Source organism: Tiliqua scincoides, chromosome 1 (genome assembly GCF_035046505.1).
Source record: "Tiliqua scincoides isolate rTilSci1 chromosome 1, rTilSci1.hap2, whole genome shotgun sequence".
NCBI lineage: Eukaryota > Metazoa > Chordata > Lepidosauria > Squamata > Scincidae > Tiliqua > Tiliqua scincoides.
The window spans coordinates 236,764,417-236,786,693 of NC_089821.1; the positions used below are offsets into that span (position 1 = coordinate 236,764,417).

The 22,277-nt window shown below is 39.6% G+C and overlaps 1 protein-coding gene across 3 annotated transcripts in view; it reads left to right on the top strand.

Moving 5' to 3' along the window:
- FEZ2 (fasciculation and elongation protein zeta 2) overlaps positions 1-22,277 on the top strand; it is a 37,155-nt gene that overhangs the window by 1,702 nt on the left and 13,176 nt on the right. For 2 of the 3 annotated variants that reach the window (XM_066618013.1, XM_066618022.1), the window contains exons 2-6: positions 4,958-5,066; positions 8,526-8,642; positions 12,198-12,342; positions 13,895-14,163; positions 18,981-19,061. In XM_066618013.1, the coding sequence (XP_066474110.1) occupies positions 4,958-5,066; positions 8,526-8,642; positions 12,198-12,342; positions 13,895-14,163; positions 18,981-19,061 (721 nt within the window). The remainder of the gene's footprint in view (positions 1-4,957; positions 5,067-8,525; positions 8,643-12,197; positions 12,343-13,894; positions 14,164-18,980; positions 19,062-22,277) is intronic. The other variant, XM_066618030.1, reaches the window with a different exon arrangement.

Sequence of the window (22,277 nt, forward strand, 5' to 3'; positions counted from 1 at the left end):
GATTCGGGAGTGACAATCCCTTCCACACCAGGAGCAAGTGCAGTCTGTCCCTGGCCTGTCTCCCTGGCTATGGGCCTTCCTTCTTTGCCTCTTAGCCTCAGACTGTTGGCCAAGTGTCTCTTCAAACTGGGAAAGGCCATGCTGTACAGCCTGCCTCCAAGCGGGCCGCTCAGAGGCCAGGGTTTCCCACTTGTTGAGGTCCACTCCTAAGGCCTTCAGATCCCTCTTGCAGATGTCCTTGTATCGCAGCTGTGGTCTACCTGTAGGGTGCTTTCCTTGCACGAGTTCTCCATAGAGGAGATCCTTTGGGATCCGGCCATCATCCATTCTCACGACATGACCGAGCCAACGCAGGCGTCTCTGTTTCAGTAGTGCATACATGCTAGGGATTCCAGCACGTTCCAGGACTGTGTTGTTTGGAACTTTGTCCTGCCAGGTGATGCCGAGAATACGTCGGAGGCAGCGCATGTGGAAAGCATTCAGTTTCCTCTCCTGTTGTGAGTGAAGAGTCCATGACTCGCTGCAGTACAGAAGTGTACTCAGGACGCAAGCTCTGTAGACCTGGATCTTGGTATGTTCTGTCAGCTTCTTGTTGGACCAGACTCTCTTTGTGAGTCTGGAAAACGTGGTAGCTGCTTTACCGATGCGTTTGTTTAGCTCGGTATCGAGAGAAAGAGTGTCGGAGATTGTTGAGCCAAGGTACACAAAGTCATGGACAACCTCCAGTTCATGTGCAGAGATTGTAATGCAGGGAGGTGAGTCCACATCCTGAACCATGACCTGTGTTTTCTTCAGGCTGATTGTCAGTCCAAAATCTTGGCAGGCCTTGCTAAAACGATCCATGAGCTGCTGGAGATCTTTGGCAGAGTGGGTAGTGATAGCTGCATCGTCGGCAAAGAGGAAGTCACGCAGACATTTCAGCTGGACTTTGGACTTTGCTCTCAGTCTGGAGAGGTTGAAGAGCTTTCCATCTGATCTGGTCCGGAGATAGATGCCTTCTGTTGTAGTTCCAAAGGCCTGCTTCAGCAGGACAGCGAAGAAGATACCAAACAAGGTTGGTGCAAGAACACAGCCCTGCTTCACGCCGCTTCGGATGTCAAAGGGGTCTGATGTGGAGCCATCAAAGACAACAGTGCCCTTCATGTCCTTGTGGAAGGATCTGATGATGCTGAGGAGCCTGGGTGGACATCCAATCTTGGGGAGAATCTTGAAGAGGCCATCCCTGCTGACCAGGTCGAAAGCCTTCGTGAGATCTATGAAGGCTATAAAGAGTGGCTGTCATTGTTCCCTGCATTTCTCCTGCAGTTGTCTAAGGGAGAATACCATATCAGTGGTGGACCTGTTGGCTCGGAATCCACACTGTGATTCTGGATAAACGCTCTCTGCAAGTACCTGGAGCCTCTTTAGTGCAACTCGGGCAAACAACTTTCCTACAACGCTAAGGAGAGAGATGCCACAAAGCGACTGTACCACACAAAAAAGGAAGGAAGACCTCGCATTGATACGAGCAAGACCCGGGATCAGAGAAAAGTGGAGGAATTTGCACGAGCGCTTGAGGAATCTCTTCCAGGCCCGGTCAATGCAAACGCATCCAACAGATGGGAACATTTCAAGAATGCCGTTTACAACAACGCCTTGTCCATATTTGGCAAGAAGACCAACAAGACGGCAGACTGGTTTGAAGCCCACTCTGAGGAGTTGACACCAGTCATTGAGGAAAAGAGGAGAGCTCAAGCAGCATACAAGGCCTGTCCCAGTGAGCGCAACCTGCAGGTCCTCCGAGGTGCTCGCAGCAAAGTCCAGCAGACTGCCAGGAGATGTGCTAACGACTACTGGCTCCAGCTCTGTTCCGAGATACAGATAGCAGCTGACACGGACAACATCAAGGGGATGTATGATGGTATCAAGCAGGCCCTAGGTCCAACACAGAAGAAAATTGCCCCTCTGAAGTCTGCTGCAGGCGAGGTCATCCAGGATCGGGCGCAGCAGATGGAACGCTGGGTGCAACACTACTCTGAGCTATATTCCAGAGAAAATGTAGTCAGCGAAGAAGTGCTGAACAACATTGAGTGCCTGCCTGTGCTGGAGGAGCTTGACAGTGAACCAACCCTAGAAGAACTTCACGTGGCCCTGGACTCCCTTGCCTTCGGCAAGGCACCTGGAAAAGACAGCATCCCTGCTGAAGTCCTAAAGTGCTGCAAAGAGATCATCATCACTGAGCTGCATGAAATCCTTTGTCTCTGCTGGAGAGAAGGTGGAGTACCTCAAGACATGAGGTATGCAAACATCATCACGCTGTACAAGAACAAAGGTGACAGGGGTGACTGCAACAACTACCGATTAGTGCAAGTTATGTGATAATGGGTGCAATCCTTATGTTAGTGCTTTCCAGCACTGGCATAGCGATGCCAATGGGACATGTGCTGCATCCTGCAGTTGGGTGCCACTCATGGAGGCCTCTTCAAAGTAAGGGAATGTTTGTTCCCTTAGCTCAGAGCTGCATTGCCGTTATGCTGACATAAGGGGTTAGGATTGCACCCCAAGTACACGTTTATCTACTGTCTAAATCAGGGGTGGCCAACTATTCAACTTCAGGGCTCCTATACCTTTAACAGTTGTGTAGTGAAGGGGATTTCAGTAGGTGGTCTCTCAGATGACAAGCTGCACCTGCTGAAATTCCCTCTATTAGCCACCCCTGCTCTAAATGTTTCCTAGTCTTGTTTCATAACTTCCTGGTTCCATAGAACAAATGTGAATGAGTTTTTGTTTCCATTTTAGTTTATAGGTGTAGGTTGTGTGAAGGGAAGAGTTCTTTTTGCTGTGTAGATAAATACTGTTAATAGTAATAATAAAGCTTTATAACTTTTTTGATAAAAAGCACCATATAAATATTCTTAATAATAATAAATAGGGTCTTTGAAGTATTACATTGTTCCCTAAGAGTCTTATAAGTTCTAAAGTAGTTGAGTGCCCTCTCTTATTGGAATAAGTGCATTAGTACAGTTTCTTTTTTGAAGAAAAGTCCTTTGTAACTGAGAAGCTTGCTGCCCCCATATGATGATCCTGATTAGACTCAGAGCTAGTTTATTGTTGTGATTAAGAGCATTAGATGTAAGCCAAGATATCTTGGTGTAGATCATGAACTGTAGCCACTGGGGCTTTATTGCAAACATCCACCCTAACATACATACAACACCAGACATCCATGCATTCTCACTAGGGGCTGGTAGTGGGAAGGAACTAAGGCAGATAGTGCTGCAGCCTAAGTACCTCCAACTTACCTATTCCCATAGTCTCTTTTTAAAAAGCAAATTAATTATTGAAACTTTTCTAAAAATGAATGAGTGCATGTAATGTGCAGGATTTTCTTCTAGACTAGAGGAAATTGATGTGAAGAGTGGTAACATGTTCCAGGCAGGATAGCAAAATGACAGTTAAAAACATGTCTCCCATCGTCACCTCTGTATTGTTTTAGGGTCAAATCCTATCCCGTGCCAGTGCAGCCGTACCCATAGGAAGTGCATTGCATCCTATGGTGGGGAGCAGTCGTGGAAGCCTCCTCAAGGTATGGGAACATTTGTTCCCTTACCTTGAGGCTGCATTGCAGCTGCGCTGGTGCTGGAAAGTTGGATAGGACTGGGCCCTTTGTCATTAGTTTTGCTTTCAAATTTGGAAGCATTGAAAGCTTCCATGTAGATAATCTGAAACTCCCAAGCTACAATATTTGAGAATATTTGAGAATATCATGTATTCAACGTGATGCTTTTAATCTTCCTTGCTGCAGGCTTATTTTAACACTTAATTGGTTTTTGATCTGGTTTTCTACTTTGTTCATTTTTTGTCAAGCACTAGAGTAGCACAAACTATGACTTGGGCTCAAATATATATTTTCCTCATTAGGCTTTCTCTTGTCTAAACACATAGTTCTGGATTAAAATGACTAAGAGCTCTGAGAAATATTCTTCAAAGCACCTGTGAACCCAAGCAACAGTTTCTCATTGCTAAATGCTAGGGTCAAACAACAGGAGAGGGTTATCTCCATTATGTCATGTTGATGAGCTTTCCTGAGAGTATATGACTAGCTTCTATTGTAGACAGAATATCGGATTAGACAGGTTTTAAGGTTTGATCAAGGCAGTTACATTCTTTTGTTATCTGATATGGGAAAAGTCACCATGGAATCAAATGAGTTGACAGGCTAAAAAATGGAAATAAATAAAAGTGAAATAAATATTTAGTAAGATCCCTTTTCCACGTGTTATCTTCTCCAGCTGCCTATGGATGCAAAACTTGTTTTAACTGTTAAATTTTTGAGAGTATTTTAAAAATAGTCATGACAACCCAGCAAGCAATCTGAGGGCATACAGCCAATGTATTTGTGCATCACAATGTAATTGTGCATTTATTTAGGTTGCATGTAATTAAGGCTGGATTGGGGCCAATCAGAAATTCATCATTTTTATATATCTATAGCTCTAAAATGGTCAATTTTGGATCACTTTAAAAATACCTTTATGAAGTAAATTCAGATGATGATGCTTCACTATAACTATGTGCCAGATTTATGACCTGATATAAGGGGATGTGGGCAGAGAATGCAACCTCGTTGGCTTGATAACACTTATTTAAAGTACGTGTACTTAAAGCGCATGGTCTTAAATTAAGAACAAACTGAATATCATATAATGTTATAGAAAGCTCTAATGTTATAGAAAAAAGCTTTAATGTTATAAAAAGCTTTAGGACACAATCCTAACCAGGTCTACTCAGACATAAGTCCTATTTTGTTCAGTGGAGCTTACTCTCAGGAAAGTGTGATTAGGATTGCAGCCTAAATGTTATAAAAAGCTCCTACTAAAGTTATTAAAAAGTGGGGTGGATTCTTTTTTAAAGAATAATAGTTGCAGGTTGTTCTTGAAGGCTGAAGATTGTTTCTGTAATTTTTATTTTTCATCAGGATTTGGAATGCTCTGACTGATAATTATGGTAATGTAATGCCAGTTGACTGGAAATCTTCCCGTACCAGATTGCTGCACTTGCCAACCTTAAATCTTTCTGAAAAAGGAGTAAGTATTGACCTGCAAAACGTTTTAAACAAGTTTTCCTTGACCACTTGAGACCACCTTAACAGAATCAGAATATTGGATTATTTATCAATGAAATGATCCTTTCCCATAAAATACTTCACATTCTGTTTCTATCTGATGATAAGTATGTATCTTATTCACTAGACTACTATGGTTGCAATATTATACATAATTGAACACATGTAAGTTACATTTAACTTAGTTGCATTCCTGAACATGTAACCAACAGCAGGATTCCACTTTATTTTTGCCATTGCATATGTTCATCTGTTTGGATCCAATATCGGGACTGGAGCACAACCATCTGTTCCATTAGAATTCAGGGTTGCAATATGTCGTGGATTCTGAGCTGACCTCCTTAAGTCAAGGGAAGAAAGGAGCTCAATCTTTTCATAGTGTGTTAAAAAGGATTGACTTACTTGAAAGTACATCTATTGGAGCAGGCACCCTATGGTAGGGCTTAATCTGATGGAGGTTACTGGTGAAGTAGGTGAAGTAAAGGGTTGTCCCACTGCACACAATCTCTCCCTTTCTACATACGTTGAACTTGCTCTGGATGCAGGTGGGGGTGGGCGGGTACAGGGTATTCCCCAGGACACATTGCTGCATTGATTTGGAAGGTTCAGATGAGAGGATAAATCTCATAATTGGGAAAACAAGGTGAATTTGCTGTATTCTAAAAGACGGTATAAGAGAGAGATTGTTTCATTTGAAAACCAGTTTGCAGCTTCCTCTAGGGCAGCGATCTTCAAACTGAAGACCTTTGGGTACATTGCCTGGTTAGAAAATAATACCCTGAAGCATAAATACCGGTCATGGTCTTTCTATGGTTATGTGGTTGTCTCCTACTTGATAATAGACCCCTGCCTTTGTTAAAGCTTTTGGCATTAGTAGTTATTACTACCGCTCATGATCCAGTGCTCTTAATCTGTACTTGTCAAAATAAATCAGCAAGCCTTCAATGGTTGCTTTGAACACTTGGAATTAGTAATATATTCAACTTGTTCTATCCTGTGTGGGTTTATTAGTGTGTTGTTGTAGCAGGTCTGAAGAACATTTCAGAAGATCGTGAAAGTTCCATCTGAAATGTTTTGAGGATCTTGAAAAATAGAACCTTTCTGTTATTGTAAAAATCTCCTTGGGGGTTTAGAGATAGCCTGCCTGTGTGAACCACATTGAATAAAGTCAGAGGAGTAATCGGATGACCAGAAAGGCGGTATATAAATACCAGTATTATTATTATTTCAGAAGAACTAGGTGAACTCATTTCTCTGACAATAGATTTAAAATTGTATCCAAAGGCAAGAATTTATTTCTTATTGGGGGGGGGGGGTTAGGTATTTACATGACTGACCAAGCTAGGAGGCAAAGTGAGGCAGGCTATCTCAAGTGGTGGATGGGCACAGATCCTCTGCTTACCACCTCCGTGGCCTTCAGTCTGTTTTCAAATCAATTAGCAGGGTAGGCTGGAAAAAGGAAATCGGAAGGAGAACTGTCCCACTTCCAGAAATGAAAGCATTTCTTTTTAAGAATGTAGAGCAATGGTTCTCAAATTTTTTAGCATTGGGACTCTCTTTTTAGAATGACAATCTGTTGGGACCCACAGGAAGTGATGTCATGGCTGGAAGTGACATCATTAAGCAGGAAAATACTTAACACTCTCCTATACCACAAAATCAAATTAAGTAAGTAAATTAAAAGTTTATAATAAGTATAAGCTTAAAAATTTAAAATAAAGAAGAACTCTCCTAACCCTCCCAAGCAGTTACTGATCTGTTAAAAAAAGTTCCCCAAAGATCCCAAAGGCTTCTACCCATTCTTACCCAGCAGTAAGCCTCACTGACTATCGTTTTTAAAAGCATATACATAGTAGGTTAAGAGTACATATGTGTAACATTTCCCCTAATGCAATCGCATACATTGGTAGCAATATACTAACAGTGAAATGAATGGGGACCTATCTGAAATTGTCTATTTCAATCCACCTAGTGGGTCCGAACCCACAGTTTGTGAAACGCTGAAGTAGAGAGATGTTTCTCCCAACTTCCTTTTTCTAGTCCACTCTATTTGAAAACAGTGTGGCAGAATAGACCATGTGGACAGCAGGTAAGGGAATGGACCATGAGTGGAGGGGCCTCCAGCAGTGGTGCCGAAGATTGTGGTAGCAGATTTGGAAGGGGTTATTGATGTTGAGGTTCCTGGAGCAGGTTCCTGGAGCAGGTTATGCTGTCACCTTCACTTTTTTGTCCAGGAGGAGGTAATCTGGCCATGCCACTGCCTTTTCCTTTTTCTGTGTTTAAAAAAAAAAAGAGAGAAATTTCAGTACAAATGTTCGTATTTGTTAGGAAGTTGTCTAACATCTGGTTTACATTTGACATTTTGCTCAATCTGAGCAATTACACAGACCTATACACATTTTGGTGTCTTAAAAGGTAAGCCTATTCTTGAGTATTTTGGGTGTGCTGAATCAAAAAATGGCAGCTGCTTTGCCTGATTGGTTCTAGTTTTGGGAGTATGGCATAGCCACCTTATGTGGCCATGGCATTCGCTTCCTCACAAGGAAGCTGCTTGAATCCACATATATGGTGGCTATGCCATAACCTCAAAATAGATCTGATCAGGGAGAAAAGATGCCATTTTTTTATCAGCACCCCCAAAATATTCTAAATTCATTCAAACATGCTTGGCAATGGAAATTTTTTTTTTTTTTTGTAGTCCAGGGCACAGTCCTAACCAACTTTCTAGCACTGACATAGCTGTGCCAATGTGGCATGCACTGCATCCTGCAGTGAGGAGGCAACCAAGGGGACCTCCTCAAGGTAAGGGCATGTTTGTTATCTTACCTTGGGGCTGCATTGCGGCTAAGTCAGTGCTCAAAAGTTGGTTAGGATTGCGCCCCCAGTGTTATAGCTATTGCTGTACACATGCTTTTTATAAATAAAGCTTAGGGCTCAATCCTACCCAACTTTCCAGTCACAATGCAGACCTAAGGTAAAGGAACAAACATTCTTTTACCTTGAAGAGGTCTCTGTGACTGCCTACCACCAAAGGATGTAGCACATGCCCCATTGGCATGGCTGCATCATTTCTGGAAAACTGGATAGGATTGGGCACTTAGTGTGTGTGACCTAGGCATGGCTGAGTCCATGTTTGTTTATTTCAGATGTGGGTTAGAGTACCATGAGAATAGACTTGTTTACTTAACAGGGCAGTGAATTGCTCTTTTGTGAGCTTGAGCTGAATTTTGATGGATATCATTTTATAAAAGGATATGCATTGAATCTGAAGCCATTAAATTTTTATTAAATTTCTATCCCTCTGATCCGAGTGAACCATAAGCATCAGACTCAATTATACAGTACTGAAGACTATTAACCTGTGTGTATGTTTAATAATGATTTAGTTTTATCCCACTTGCTTTTTGTTATTGTTATGTAGGTTAATGACAATTTGAACCTTGACTTATCAGATGATGAAGAACTGAGAGAGCAGCTGGATATGCATTCTATCATTGTTTCCTGTATCAATGAAGAACCACTCTTCACAGCTGAGCAGGTAATGTAGTGACAGGCAGGAGGCATTGATGCCGTTCCAACACTGCAACTTAAGATCAAGCTTTTCTTCTGTCTAACAGAGGAAATACTAAATACACTTGGAGGCAAACTAGCATAGGAATGCTGAGATACCATCCAAAAGGGGGGAAAAACCTATTATCCCACTTGCCATATTACATTGTGGTATCAAAATATTCACAGCACTTCCTAAATTTTGCCTGAATTTTGGCATTGTTGAATTTGGAAACAATGCCAAAACAGGTTTGATCTCAAGTTTTTGTTTTTCGTTTGTTTTTTTAATTTCTAGGGTAAGCGGCTATGACTTTTTTTAACCTCCATGTATGTAATATAACTGCATTTATTTTAGCAGGCCTAAACCCAAACCTTCTGTATCTAGGTTTCTCTTGCACTCTTGTTAGTTGAGATAGTAGCAACTAATCTTTAAGAAATAGCTGTGTATGATGTATCATATATCTGTCTTGTTGACGTTTACAACTTATAACCAAAGTTCACAGGATTCTTTTTAATTGCATCAATATTTCACCGAAGACAACTGACAGTTTTGAAATAAGAAAGACAGAAGTAACTCTGAACATTACCTCTGATAAGTTTGGTCCTTTCTGTTATTAAACAGACACTGCTCTAGTTAGGATTCAATTGGTTCAGTTGTCACATGGAGTCAGGATATAATCTTGGATTTGCACCATGGCCTCTAGCCTCAAATGCATGTACTCCCTCAGTGCAGCACTGTTCAGCTCCTTTAAGAAGACTATTAAATTCTTTTAGTGCTCTAGCACAGACCCCAGCCCTGAGACCACTTACGGCTCTCAAGCACTCCCAATCCAGCCCTCAGGGAGCCCCCAGTCTTCAGTGAGCCTCTGGCCCTCCAGAGACTTGCTAGAGCCTACACTGGCCTGATGCAGCTGCTCTCAGCGTAACAGCCAACTGTTTGACCTCTTATGTGAGCTGTGGGACAAGGGCTTCCAGTGCTTGCTGTTTCACATCTGTGATGCAGCAACAGCAGCAAAGGAAAGGCTGGCCTTGCTTTGTACAAGGCCTTTTATAGGCCTTGAGCTTTTGCAAGACCTTCATTCATTAATATAAGTTCAATTGCTAATATATTCATTTATGTAAATTTATTCAAATTTGAAATGTAAATTAATTCTTTTTTTCCAGGCCCCTGACACAGTGTCAGAGAGATGATGTGGCCCTCCTGCCAAAAAGTTTGGACACCCCTGCTCTAGCATAATTTATCTGGGCCTGGCAAACTCATAAAGCAGCCCCAACTCCCCATAAGGCATTGTCTGTTTCAAAAAACATGGAGGATTGATAGGTAGCTTTCTTAGGTCCCTGTTTAAGCTTCTTATATTTTTGGCAGCCTGATGTGCATTAATAGCTAATGGCAATATGACATATACATGTCTTAAATATACACAAGGGATAAATGCCCTTCAAACACTGCTTCAAGTTACTAGGATCTAAGGCTGCAATCCTGTGCACACTTACCTGGGAGTAAGCCCAACTGAGCACAATGAGAGTTCCTGCTGAGTAGATATGCATAGGAGTGTGCTCTGAGTTCTTTGCACAATGGAGTAAATTCTATATACTAAGACCAACCTTAATTAATTTCCTCACATATATCCTGAGACCTTTAAAAACCATCAGCCAACCATTATTGGCTCGTGTTTCTGGAATCTCAATGACCCTGACTGTTATGGTGTTTGATCCTTCTTCCTGTTGCCAGTCAAATGCCACACCCTGTTGGCTCCTTGTGCAACAGGAATATATTTCCCCATTTGCAAACTGCAAGAGCAGGAATTGTTGATAGGTAGGCTTATAGGAGAGAGAACATTTTCTCAAATTGAGTTGGCCTAGGCTGCACTGGGCTTTATGGCTCAAAATCAGCACCTTAAATCATACCCAAATGTATGGCAGCTATGGTTTTCCCAGTAGTAATGTATGGCTGTGACAACTGGCCCATAGGAGTAGCACTGAAAAATAGATGCTTTTGAATTATGGTGTTGGAGAAGACTTTTGAGAGTTCCTTGAACTGCAAGGAGATCAAATCAGTCAATCCTATAAGAAATCAACCCTGACTGTTCATTGGAAAGACAGATATTGAAGCTGAAGCTTAAATACTTTGGTCATCTCATGAGAACCAGAACCAGGGGACATCCAGTAAAATTGAGTTTTGGGAGAGTTAGGACAGACCAAAGAAAATATTTCTTTACTCAGCTTGTGGTTGGTCTGTGGAACTCCTTGCCATGGATGTGGTGATGGCATCTGGCCCGGTGTGGAAGGGATTGTCACTCCCGAATCGGCCTTTTCAGTCACACTAGACGCTGTTCCAGAACCACCATTCAGAGCGCAATACCATAGTCTTTCGAGACTGAAGGTTGCCAACAACAAGGACCAATTTCTGGAGGAAAAATCCATTATGGACTTCCATGATGCCACGAGCCATGATGTGTATGTGCAACCTACTGATTTTAGAAATGGGCTATGTCAGAATGCCAGATGCAAGGGAGGGCACCAGGGTGCAGGTCTCTTGTTATCTTGTGTGCTCCCTGGGGCATTTGGTGGGCTGCTGTGAGATACAGGAAGCTGGACTAGATGGGCCTATTGCCTGACCCAGCAGGGCTGTTCTTATGAGAAGGAAGGACTCTTCAGAAAAGATCCTGATGCTGGGAAAATTGGAGACAAAAGGAGAAGGGGATGGCAGAAGATGAGATGATTAGTTAGTGCCACGGACACAATGAACATGAATTTGGATAAACTTCGGAAGTTAGTGGTAGACGGGGGGCCTGATATGCTGTGGTCCATGGGGTCACAAAGAGTTGGACACGACTAAATGATTGAACAACATGGCAACCCATGCAAGTGGGAAAACATTAATGTGCATTGAATTAGCAGCGAAACTGCTATATCCTGTTTCAGGTATGCAAAAGTACCAAATGAGGAGTAGTGAAAGAATGCTTCCTACCTAAATGCAACATATTTTGTATATGAGAACATAACTGGAAAGCTATTGCGATATTTTGAAAATCGATCCATACCAGTGTTTCTCAGACTATGGGTCAGGAGCCACTTGGTGGGTTGCGAGCCAATTTCAGGTGGGTCCCAATTCATGTCAATATTTTGTTTTTAATATATTAGACTTGATGCTACCTTATCATGTGACTGCATTTGGGGAAAGTTACAGACCTGTACTTTTAGCAGACTACTATGTATATGCTTTTAACAATGATAGTAAATGGAACTTACTCCTGGGTAAGTGTAGGTAGGATTGCAGCCTAGGATTGTTAAAAGTTTCCCTGCTCGATGATGTCACTTTCGGTCATGACATCATTTCCGATGGGTCCCAACAAGATTCTAAAAAGTGTGATATGCTAAATGTGTGAGAACCACTGCATTATACAATTTGACACTTCACTCCTGTGTGTTTACTCAGAAGTAATTCTCATTATGTTCAGTGGGGCTTACTCTCAGGTAACCATGTATAGGATTGCAGCCTGTCTTTAATCCTCCATAATTGTATGTGATTTTATTTTAAAAGGTGATTGAAGAAATAGAGGAAATGATGCAGGAATCTCCAGATCCAGATGATGATGAAACACCAACCCAGTCAGATCACCTGTCCCTACTTTCCCAAGAAATTCAGACACTTAAAAGATCCAGTTCAAACCACAACTATGAAGAAAGTAAGTGATGACCTTTTTGCATCTTGTCTTGAAGTTTTGTTAATAAACAGTGTTTAAAAGATCACCCCACTTCTTGCACATAATTTATGTAGCAAAAAACTGATGCAGTGGCATCATTGGGATAATAATAATAATAATAACAACTTTATTTTTACCCCGCCTTTCTCCCCAAAGGGACTCAATATATAGGGATATAGCTGGAGGTCACTGTCTGCTTGGCATGAATCGGGTTCTTCTTGCCACTGGATATAGGAGTATTATAAGGATAAGGAGTATTGAAAGATTATAAGGATATAGGAGTATTATAAGATTATAAGGACTATCCTTAAACAGCAAATACCATGTAGAACTTTGCCTCATATACAGTACTGGAAAGGAGACCTTGAGGCTGTCAAAAATATTAATGAATTATGTATAATATAGAATGATGAATACTTAGCTAGCTATTCTTCAGCAATGACTAATGTTTTTGTATGGAAAAAAATTTAAAATCTTTGGCAATTACTTATATTACAAAGGATGGAAAATTGTTTTTTTCTTGTTTTCTACTGCCAAAATTCCTGTGGCTCTGTTTTACGCAAGGGGTAATTTATTTAATTGCTTTTCTGGCAAAGTATGAAGAGACTTGACTATTGTACCTTGTCCGAAGGCATGATAGAAAGGGGAGTGTTACCACTTGCACCATAACCAACTATATCTTTTTCTCTGAGTTTTTTTAGAATTTTTGCTTACCTAAAGAAAAGGAAGGTGTGCTATTTTTTATTTTTTTTTACTATTTAAAAGAGGGTCAGGTGATTGTTGATTCAGTTCTGTTTAGCTATGAACATGATTGAAATCTCCTGGAGAAACAACCTGCCCACAGTCCACAATGGAGCGGTAAGAATGCTCATAAGTAAGAGGTTTTTACATGTGTGGACTTTGGAGCCTCATCTCCTTATAGGCAACCATGAGAACTTGGTGTATATGTGGTCATCAGGATTCTTTGAAAATAGAATTTGAATCTTCTAATCTTTTTGATACTTATGTAACTTTTAATCTACCTTTCTTTCAATAACTCACTAACACAGGCGACAAGAACTTCATGCTACACTAGTTCTATACACATTTCTGAATAGACATTTTCTCAACAGACATCATGGACTGTTTGAGACAGCCATCTAAACTATAGTTAAAAGAAATCAAAATCAAACCATGGTTTCATGTCATGGTTTAACTAATTAGAGCAAGAATAAACCAAAGTTCCCTGAGTTTGTACAGAACGGGAAATTGTGATTTAGTCAAATGTTCTTGTTTATTAAGGAAAGCAAGATGTGAGAGGGAGTACATGAGCCTGCAGTGTGTTCACATTTCTGAATTTCATCATCAGGGAAAAAACAAATACACTGTAATATACTAAGTGTGCAGCAGGGCAGTTAAGTGTTCAGATTTAGGTTCTTGGTGCCCAGTATATTTGGAATGTATTCACTAGTAATTCCAATACTTTTGTTCCAATCAGGCAGTTTTTTTTATATGCATTTTTACACAACATAATTTCTTCTTTTTAAAAAAACAGGAGTGAAAAAACTATCTGTGACTGAATTAAATGATCTGTTAGAAGAGATTGAGACTGCCATCAAAGACTACTCTGAAGAACTAGTGCAGCAGTTAGCACTACGAGATGAACTAGAGTTTGAGAAAGAAGTGAAGAACAGCTTCATTTCTGTCCTTATTGAAGTCCAGAACAAACAAAGAGAACAAAAGGAAATGGCAAAGAAAAAAAAGAAGCTGAAAAATGGCAGCCCTCAGAATGGCAAACAAGAGAGAAGTCATATGCCTGGAACAGTAAGAAGCCTATATTTGTGTCTTTGTAGAAGTGCCTTCAGAATTTTAACTCTGTAATCACTTGTTCTCTATGTTAACCATTAACTTAGCATTAATAACACTAAATAACATTACACACAAAATAACGTTAAACAATTCATCAGAAGGGACACTTTTGTCCATGATCTCTGACATTTCCCATACTTTCAAGCATCTGTTCGTACCATTAACTTGTATTTCTCTGATTTTTCAACTGTCATGTTGCTGGCTCTTTGAGGACTTATGATGAGCCGTTAAGGCTTCCTTCAGCTTTTAATCAAGATACCCACAGATATTTAGCCAGATAACCATTTTGCCTGCCTTGTTGTAGTTGGTCCATATGTTTTGTCTTTAACTGACAACTGTCAGGGAATAAAGTGACAGGTGTAGAAATTCAGGAGGTGTAAACCTTACAATGTAAAATCTAGAAAGTACCAAGTCTTCCATTTTGGGGCTAATGAATTCTGTGATACTTTTTCATCAAAGGTATCAAATCTTTTGGACATATTTAAGGAAGTGACTTTCAACATGCATTTGTCTTATTAGTTGCTAGGACTGCAATGTTTGGTCAAGTAATCAGTTTGAGTAGACTGGTAAAAGACTTTGTTCAGTGAAGAGTGCCCCCTAAAATTACATGAACAATATAAGTGAACTGTTCTGACTATAAGAACTTATTTAAAAACTGAAGATGGCACATGCCATCTTAGAACAGGCATTCTCTCCTATATGAAAGAGAAGGGGGAATTTTTCTTCTAAGATTTATTTATTTGAAAATTTTTTATCTTGCATCTCCCCTTGTAAACAAGATGGCATAGGTACATAATTGAAATACAGAATATTTTTTTCTTCAAAAAGTACTTGTTCATATGTAAATGTGTGCCAATTTAATGAAACAATTGCTTAATCAATTAAAATTTATGATCAACTTCTTTAAATTATGTGACTCCTTTAATATACACTTCAGAGCGAAACATTCATATTGATTTACTAAATCAGATATTCCCGACAGCAGCCACCCAGGCATCTCTGGGCACTTGTTCAGAGAAGTAAATGTTCCCTTGTGGGGCAGTCCACTTTCCCTCCCCATCTTCAATAACTAGAGGCTGGTTTGCCTACATTACTTCTACTCCCTCCCCTTTTGAGCTAGAAAAATCATGTATATGGGCACACTGACATCAGGATGAATACCTCACCCCAGCTCATGCTTCTTCCTCCATATGGATGTAGCATCCAAGCGACTTCATGTTGGGAGGTTTTAAACATATGAACCAGGGCTGAAAGCCCATATAATATTCAATCAGTGCAGAATATTTGCCTTTGTTCCCCATTATTTTGAAGTCTCTTCTCTGGCTGTGGTTTAAAAGGTCTGATTTGATAGTTGTGCTGTCAACTGTGAGACTTGACTCAAAGCCCACTTTTGTTTTTAACAATTGTTATTGACACACCTTCCCCCCATAAAGATCCAAGATTCATTATTACACCACAAAACATTTTTCAGCATCTGATGCAGCATTCTTAAATCGATACTTCTATCTCAGTCACTCTAAAACCTTATAAAAGAAAATCATTTCCTTTGGAAAGTGGTACTTAATACTGTTACATCTCTTAGCATCGCATGTTTTCTTCACCACTGTGACATCTCCAGTTTTAAGCACCAAGATTCTAACAGTAGGTACACTTGAATTATTCCACATTCTAGCAATATCTGTTTTAGCAGCCAGAATTATCAGTTGCATTAAACTTCAATCCACCTCATGGACATTACCTTTGACTATTACACAAAACCAATACTTCAGGAGCATCTGGTAACAAATAACCTGTAATACTTGGAATCATTCATGCTATCTTCATCCAGTACATGTCAATCTGTGGGGAACCTTGCCATTATTTTAATCTTTCTGCTGCTTTCTGTAGTATTTACAGATTTCTCAGGCTCATAGTATACATGCACTCTGTTAAAGAAATGCATACATTTGATGGTGGCTGTAGTATTCTCTCAAGCTTCTCAAAATGAATCTGCAGTAGTTTTCTGTTAACTGCCATGCAGATGTAATATTTGGATATAAGATATTTATATATTGATTCCTTGTCCTAGTATTTTCAGAACTTGTATGTATGCTTTGCACTCTGTTGTAGGGGTGTTTAAATTACCCCACTTTCTGACCAACAGCATAATGAACATTCATTTAGGAGCTTTCATTTTTTATTTGTGGACTATGGCAAGATCTGGACTGCTCTTTACCCCATTATGCCTCTTCAGAGGCAAATCTTTCATTGCCATGGTGGAAGGAATGGCTGCAATCTGCCATTTCAGTTTATCATGCTTTACCAACAACAACTTGTAAGAAAATAACCTGTTTTAAAATAGATCTTGAACATTTGTTCCAGTCTATCATTTTGCAGTTTGGTTGTATCATTGTATCACCAGTTGTATCATTGGCATGTACCAGGCTAGAGGAGATCAAGGCACTGGATTAGGATTCTCCCCAATATGTCCACAGAGGAATTGGGACATGTGGGGGCAACTGACTTGTAACTAAGAAAAATGTGAAGGGGAGGAAGAACAGCTCTTCCATAAAGAAAAAAATCAAGGTGATGATCGAAGTCGAAAGACTCCTGGCAGTTCTAGTTGGCCAAAGCTCCAGCAGCAGCACGGGCTCTTAATTTCTTTCCAGGCATAATTCTTTTAACACACTTTGTGGCCTGGAACCAGGGTTCCCACAGGGCTGTCTGCTTCCATATATTCTGGTTCATTCTCTAAGGTAATCTAAGAGGACCCTGTTACTCTAGGGAGAATTAATTAAATACATTTATGAAGGACTTTATATATAAATAATGTTGCCATAAAAAGAATACAGTGTTTTTAATAATAAATGCATAGGAGGTTGTTCCATCAAAAGTTCTGCTAATTCATAACAATTTCAGGAGACAATATGTACCATAAATTGACTGTCATTTCAAAGATGAACCAACTTTAGAGATCTAGATTCTTTTTTTCTTTTCAAAAAAGCCTTTGTTGCCAGCAGATCAAGGGGTTTATACATGCATCCCTTAGTGATGCATTCAAAGCCTAATCTTTTCAGAATTACTGCTTATATTTGGAATTGACATTTGTTCACATGTACGCATTGACCTACTGATGCTTGGCTCTGTCAGCTTAGTCACCAAATGGGGAACCAAATGGAGAAAGGTGGATTGAATCATGTTCTTCCATTCATCCAAACAAATAATTATCATTGTCAGAGCTGACTGTAGCAGCTGGTCACCATGTTGAGGAATACTTATGTGGATCATTTTTTCAGTACTGATTGCCTTGCACGTATCTTGAAGAGCTATATGCTTAGAATCCTCGAGTATGTGGGGATCCAGTCCAAAGAATTGTCCGCACATGCATGCTTGCTTCAGCCTTGCTGGATTGGGGCAACTAATGGAAAAGAAAAAAAATGTCACAGAAATGTAACATGATATAAACTCCAGTTGTCTTATCTAGAATTCTGGTAACATGCAATTTTAGAGTAGTGGTCAGATTTTACAGTTGAACTGTATTTCAAAATTGTGAAGTCAGTTTTTAAATTATCTCAGTTTATTTCTCTAGCTTTGAGAACAAAACACTTAAAGTGAAAGATTAAATTCCTAAAGAATTTAACAAAACACTTAAAGTGAAAGATTAAATTCCTAAAGAATTTAATCTTTCCCAAATCAGAGAAATAGATAAAAAAAAGCCTCATGGATTGCTGTAAACTCCTGGGTTCTTTGAATAGTTATTTTAAATAACAGGGCATGTTATTCATATTGAGTGTTATTTAAAAGATTGAGCCAGTTTTCTTGGCAATAATCTCCTGCTTAAATGATTAAAGGCTAAGATATATTTGTCTTGTAATACAGCAGAAACTTAACAATTTAAGGCAGGTAGATCAGAGAATTTGCCTGGGAGGAAATGCCCAGTGCTGAGTCTGCAGGGTGTGTATTTGCTGACCTCAGGAAGGTCTGGAGGATTGATTAATGGATCAGGGGTGAAGAGCTTGCCAAGACCAGACCAGCTGCAACTTTTGTGCCACTGCTTTGTTCATTATACCCTTAAGGGTGAAGGTACAAGTTACAAAGATCATGGAGTGCTGCTGTAAATAGCAATCCTTGTTGAGTTCCTCCCTCTGAAACACTCTTCATTTATCCCATGTCCTAACAGTATTACCTTAAACATTTTCCCCAACTGTAGCTGCCATCATTGTGGAACAGGGGCAAGGAAATGCACATCATAATAACACTGTGACATTGGATAAGTTATATTGAAGTTTTTTTTTTTTTCCTGCAAAACTCTTGTATTCCTTGTAATGTGTAATTCTTCCCAGAGCTGGAATAGTATAAAGAAGTAAAAATACTCATCTACAGTAGTAAAAGGCTAGACATGCTTATATTTTTCTGTGTGGGTAAATCTCTGTGCTTGCATTGTAAATGTCTTTAAAATATTTAAGATTGTCAGAGATTGATGATTCATAAAACAGAAATCTGTTCTGTGACAAGATCAACAGAATTTAGGGGGGAAAGTCTATATTAGGTCTTTGTTCATGGTGTTGCTCCGACAGTCCCATTAGTAAAATCTGGGGTAACCGTTTCATGCTCAGGAACAAAAATATTAAAAACCAAAGATTTCCTCTGTTTAAACTGCATTGCATCTATTCATTCTAACAGCTTGTCTCTGCATTTACCTCACTTGCATCCTCAGTAAATTCTGACTAATAGCCTTTAAATTTTTCTGTTTCCCCCCCCCCTTTTTCCTGCCATGTTCTTGCTCCCTATAGCGCTTCAGCATGGAAGGAATCTCAAATGTCATTCAGAATGGCTTTCGTCAAACGTTTGGAAACTCGGGTGGAGAAAAGCAGGTGCTGGGCTATCTAACTTTTTTTCCTTTGTGCTGTCCTTTCTGCCTGTGTGTAAATCAGGGTCTTAAGTTGACAGTTGTAGCATCAGACTTCAAAGGATCACAAGGAGGAAGAAAAATACATTGTGCTTGCTTATTTCTTCCCTGTCTTCAAGGCTATGATCTATCTGGAGAGGCTTTCTTTCCTCTTTCCCCAGTAGTTAAAGACCAGACAAGCCTTTACACACAGCAAAAAATGCACCAAACATACAATTTCCTCCAGGGATTTGCTCAACTTCTCAAAATAAAATTTAAGCATCAGCATAATATATACTTGAGATGACTGCATGCATAAGAAAGCAGTAATGGACTGTCAGTTTAAATATTTCACTCAAAGGTGGAAATGCACCAAAATAGCATCTTCTACAGTTTAAAACACACATTCTTTTTTTCTTTGGCTCTGTAGGGCAGAATTGCATCTCCAAACATTTGTTTGATTTTCCTGTTTTAAGCAGTTAGTAGTGCATAATACAAAGATAGTGTATGCATAATAAAAATACATCCCTGGACTTTAGGATAAACAATTTAGATACTATACATGGTGAAATATTTTATTATACTGCTTTTCAACAAAAAGTTTAAAAAGCATTTTACATAACAAAAGGAATTGAAACTTAGATCCTTGACCCAAAAAGGTTCACATTGTAAAAGAAAGACACAAAAGAGACATCAGCAAAAGAACCATTGGAAAAGATGCTGGGCAGATGTTAGTCAGAACAGTTGCTGTCTCCCTGCTGTAAATACACTCTATGTAAAAGGTGTCCGAAAGCACAATTAGCAGAGTCTAGTCTGTTTTATGCATTTTCCCCATTGTTTATAACACAGCAGTTGCCCTTTTATATCCTTATCATACAGGTGATTTGCTAGGATGTAGGGTAGTGTTGGACAAGTACTGGCATGCAGATTATCATAAGCTGGCACTGTACAGTAACAGCACAAATGTCTGATCACTGTGAACTTTATTTATTTATTTGGCTTTTATGTATAGCAGTATTTAATATTAAAGACAGAAGGTCTTTAGCTGAATTCAGCTTAATTCATATTCATGTTTTTAAAGTCTGAGGTAGACCCTGCACTGAAATTTTTCATACTCATAGATATTACCTGGATTTACACAATCTGGGAGTATATGTTTTGTGATGTGGAAGTCATTTGAACAGTTTCTTTTTGCTCTTATTAGCATTACTAATCATATCAAAGTCTGAATGAGTAACTGTTTGAGATAATTGATGCAATTAAAGTTAAGGGAGGACAAGATGTCCTTTATATAGGTTTTCAGATTATCATAGCCGGAGGCAACAGCACTCAAAGTTAAAATCTCTGGGTATGCCAGCCATAAGATTCCAAAACAATTCCAAAATTCCACCATTCCAAGGTGTGTCAACTTCCTGTTCTCTATTTAACTGCAAAGGTCTTCCCAAACCCAGCTGAGTTAATTGGAGGCATACAATTCACATGGGACTTCATCCTAATGTAAGAAACACTTAAAGTGACAGCTTCCTTTAAGTTAGTTCTTACTATCAAGATTACTAAACACTTCCAATCATATTAAAAGATAGTACAGTTATCAATTTCTTTGATAATGAGACTTCATCTTCTGGGTAGCAGACCTGATCCAGAGTGCTCCAAAATTAGCATCCAAATACAATTTCAAGATAAGATTTTCTCCTTTTTATTCATGCTGTTTTTGTGAAATATCTCAATTGCCTCTCTTTGCATTCTCTGGAAACAATGTGATACATTTCTCAATAAAACTGTGGAGTCAAACTTCACATTATGTCCTGTTTTTTCCACGTGCTCTGCAATGGCTGACTTATCTATCTGCTTTAACCTTACATTTCTCTGATGTTCTTTAATCCAGGTAGCAACTGATCTTTTAGTAGTTCCCACATACACTTTCCACATTCACGTGGGATACCGTCTATACCAGGGTTCAGCCATGGATGTATTGGATCTTTAGGACTCCTTAAAAAATTAACAATCTTAGCAGTAGAACAAAAACAGTTCTTATATTAACCTTACTAAGGATTCTGCTAATTCTTTCTGTAATACCTTGCAGGAGTTCAATTTGATCTCCTTTGTCTGATGCTGGACCTGGAAATCTTGGCAAGCATGTCATGAAAGTGTTTAGGACTCTCTGGCTCCTAGAGAACCTTGAGACTGCTTAGGGATCTACTTAATCCAGAATGGACCCATGGAACTGGAATGATAGGGCTGAGGTCTCCTGAGCTGTGAAGTCTGCTCATCAGTTTTCCCAGTGCAAACCAATTTCACTGAACCCAACCAAATGTGTGCATGGAGCTCCTGTACAACATAAAGGCCCTTGCTCCGATTTGTGCACGTAGGTGAGGCCCTTCCACTGAAATGGATGGTCTCCCAAACAGAAAACTTTATGCATGCTTCTGAGGTCCCTGTGCCAATTACCAGTCTCCAGAGTAAAACAAAAGTCATATCCTTTCAAATTCTGTCATGGACTGTGTTTTGAAGAGAGACACTGTGTAGAAACATTTCAAGCAAAAATTGTGTAGAAGCATTTCAAGCAAAAATTTCAAGCAAAAATAGTTTCTTACTATTTTCCTGTTAAAAACCAATTCAGCACAAATTTTTTAATAGTGCATTATAAGGAATGCACATTATATTCATTTGATGCTGCATCAATAGTTTGCTAAATTATTTTACTACAGCATGTGTTTTTTTGGGTGGCAAACTAAGGTGCATGATCCCTTATTTTGACATTTTAAAGCACACATTGTTTATAATTTCTACCTCGGGCAGCAGCTTGTCAGTTAGTTTATTATATTTTACCAGAATAGTGGCTGTTATCTGAAGTTTCTAACCTGCGCACCAAAACGTTTCGAGCCAGCCTTGTGTTGCACCTTAACTGAGGTGCAATCCTAACTAACTTTCCAGCACCAATGTAAGGGCAATGCAACTCCAAGGTAAGGGGACAAACATTCCCTTACCTTGAGGAGGTCTCCATGGCTGCTCCCCCAACTGCAGGATGCAGAACATGCCCCACTGGCACAGCTATGTCAGTGCTAGAAGGTTGATTAGGGTTGCGCCCTAAACCTTTTTAAATCATTCTGATAACGTATGTACGTTCTCCTATACACATAGAAGCAAGAGTAATCTGTTTACATCTGAGCAGTGTCAGAGATCAGCCAGATCAAACGCTCAC